This window comes from Miscanthus floridulus, chromosome 4 (assembly GCF_019320115.1).
Source record: "Miscanthus floridulus cultivar M001 chromosome 4, ASM1932011v1, whole genome shotgun sequence".
In the NCBI taxonomy this organism is placed as follows: Eukaryota; Viridiplantae; Streptophyta; class Magnoliopsida; order Poales; family Poaceae; genus Miscanthus; species Miscanthus floridulus.
In genome coordinates this window covers 38,557,701-38,559,820 of record NC_089583.1, presented here as the reverse complement: position 1 = coordinate 38,559,820, position 2,120 = coordinate 38,557,701, and the positions used below count along the sequence as shown (strand labels likewise).

At 52.5% G+C, this 2,120-nt stretch overlaps 1 protein-coding gene across 1 annotated transcript; it reads right to left on the bottom strand.

The window, feature by feature from the left end:
* Positions 1–327: 327 nt before the first annotated feature.
* LOC136551363 (membrane protein PM19L-like) lies at positions 328–1,757 on the bottom strand. Its single transcript, XM_066542928.1, has 2 exons — positions 747–1,757; positions 328–466 (listed from the first exon to the last, which is right to left on the bottom strand). Exon 1 carries the CDS (start codon positions 1,487–1,489, stop codon positions 974–976), a length of 516 nt encoding a protein of 171 aa, XP_066399025.1. The 5' UTR covers positions 1,490–1,757; the 3' UTR covers positions 328–466; positions 747–973.
* Between the last annotated feature and the right edge of the window lie 363 nt (positions 1,758–2,120).

The window sequence follows — 2,120 nt, the reverse complement described above, 5'->3', positions numbered from 1 at the left end:
ATTCCTTCTTTCTATCTAATTAGCACATACAACCTAAGATTACTATGACTCTCACCAATGTTTCAACAGAAATACTATTCCTTAGCTTGCATTGAGAAAAAATATATTAGCTTATCAATTTAAGGTAATGCATTGTCTCGTCAGTTTCAGCGTTTCTTACCTGGTTTTCAGATAAAAAAACTACTGCATCTTTGGTTAAATAATCAACACTGGTTAAATAATCAACGCGCAAGGACCCACGTGATGGACTAGTATGATATAATAGGCATTACAATGTTTGGGTGAATGGGTGGATGTATTATATTATATTGGCTCTTGTGCTATGCATCAAGTGACGGGCCGGGTGGAATCCTGTAAAATAAAGGTCAGAAACATTTGAGCCAACGCCAATGTCAGATACATCTCAATCAGTGTCACTGACCGGCTGAAACTGACACTACATTTGACACGGGATACATGCATTTAGCTCTTGTTTAGTTCGCGGAAAGTTAGAAATTTGGTTACTGTAGCACTTTCGTTTTTATTTGGTAATTAGTGTTTAATTATGGACTAATTAGGCTCAAAACGTTCGTCTCGCAATTTCCAACTAAACTGTGCAATTAATTTTTTTTATCTACATTTAATGCTCTGTGCAATTAATTTTTTTTATCTACATTTAATGCTCTATACATGTATCACAAGGTTCGATGTGATGGATACTGTAGCATTTTTTGGGAAAACTTTTCACGAACTAAACAGGGGCTTACAAACCAGGAAAAAAACCCAGAAGCAAGGTGGTAGAGATGATCGAGCCGACGGTGGACTAGCTAGGTACACACGTACTGTAGTGGTACGTCACAAGCACACACACACACACTACATATATGTGGGTACTACTCCTTATTACGTCATGCATCACACTCCTGCAGCGCGTGATCGATGGAACGCTAGCTTCAGGTGATAGATAACTGACGATCGATCCATCAGAATCAAATCATCCGACCCTGGGTCCCTTCGGCTCGCCGGCCGCGCCGCCGCCGACGCCGTAGTCGTGGTCCCGGTATCCGCCGCTGCCGCCGAAGAGTCCCGCGTGGAGCATGAGCACGTAGAGGAGCTGCGTGAAGGCGAGGATGATGACGAAGGCCTCCAGCACGCGCAGGCGCCACCCGCGGTGGCCCCCAACGTTGATCTCCTTGCAGGCCAGCCCGAAGGCGAGCGCGGTGATGGCCCAGGCGATGAGCGACGACGCCGCGTTGGTGGCCAGGCTGTCGTGGCGCCACGCGCGGACGTGGTGCACCCCGGCCAGCTTCGACGCCGCGCCCACCACCCCCGCCAGGATCGCGAACACCAGGAAGTAGAACGTCGCGCCGTTGCCGCCCACGCCTGGGTAGTTGGTCTGCCCGTTGATGAAGTGGTTGAGGTTCCAGCTCGCGAAGCCGATGACGATGAGGTACATGATGAGGTTGAGCACCATCAGCGGCGCCACCATGTTCCTGCCAACCCCGGCCATTCTTCTCTTTCTTGATTCCTCTCACGCACTGCAGGGGTGCACACTGCTACTTCTGTGCTTGCTAGCTAGCTAGCTAACTACCAGCTGGATCGATCAGATCTAGAGCGAGAGCCTAAGCTTGAACACAGCAATGGCGAGCAGGCAGCTGCTGCGCAGTGGCACTCGAGCTACTAGCTAGCTTCAGTAGTTAGACCAAGAAGGTGAATGGACAAACTTGAATTGACGAAGAAGCAGATCCTGCCGTGTCCTGGTTTTAAAGACGCAGGGGGGGTAGGGGACCAATCAATCGGCCAAGCCTGCCACGATGCATATCTATCCGATCCGTCGCCGACGCTGGGGAGCTAGCTAGCGTGAGGCTGAAGCGGCGCATGCTGGCGCACATAGGGGAGCAGCAGAGAGCAGGTCGCCTTCGCCCTTCGGCTTTGCATGCGCGGAGGCGCGTGAGGCGCCGACGCGTGTGCGCGCACCGCCAGCGCAGCGCGCCCAAGCCAAGCGTCGTCGGCCGCGCGCACAGGTGGTGGGGGGCAGGACACGTACGTGGCGTGCCCGGGAGTCGGCGCGCGCGCAAAGCGCGCAGGCGTGCAGCTGCCCACCGCACGAACTGGCCAATCCGGCAGGAACGGATGCTTCT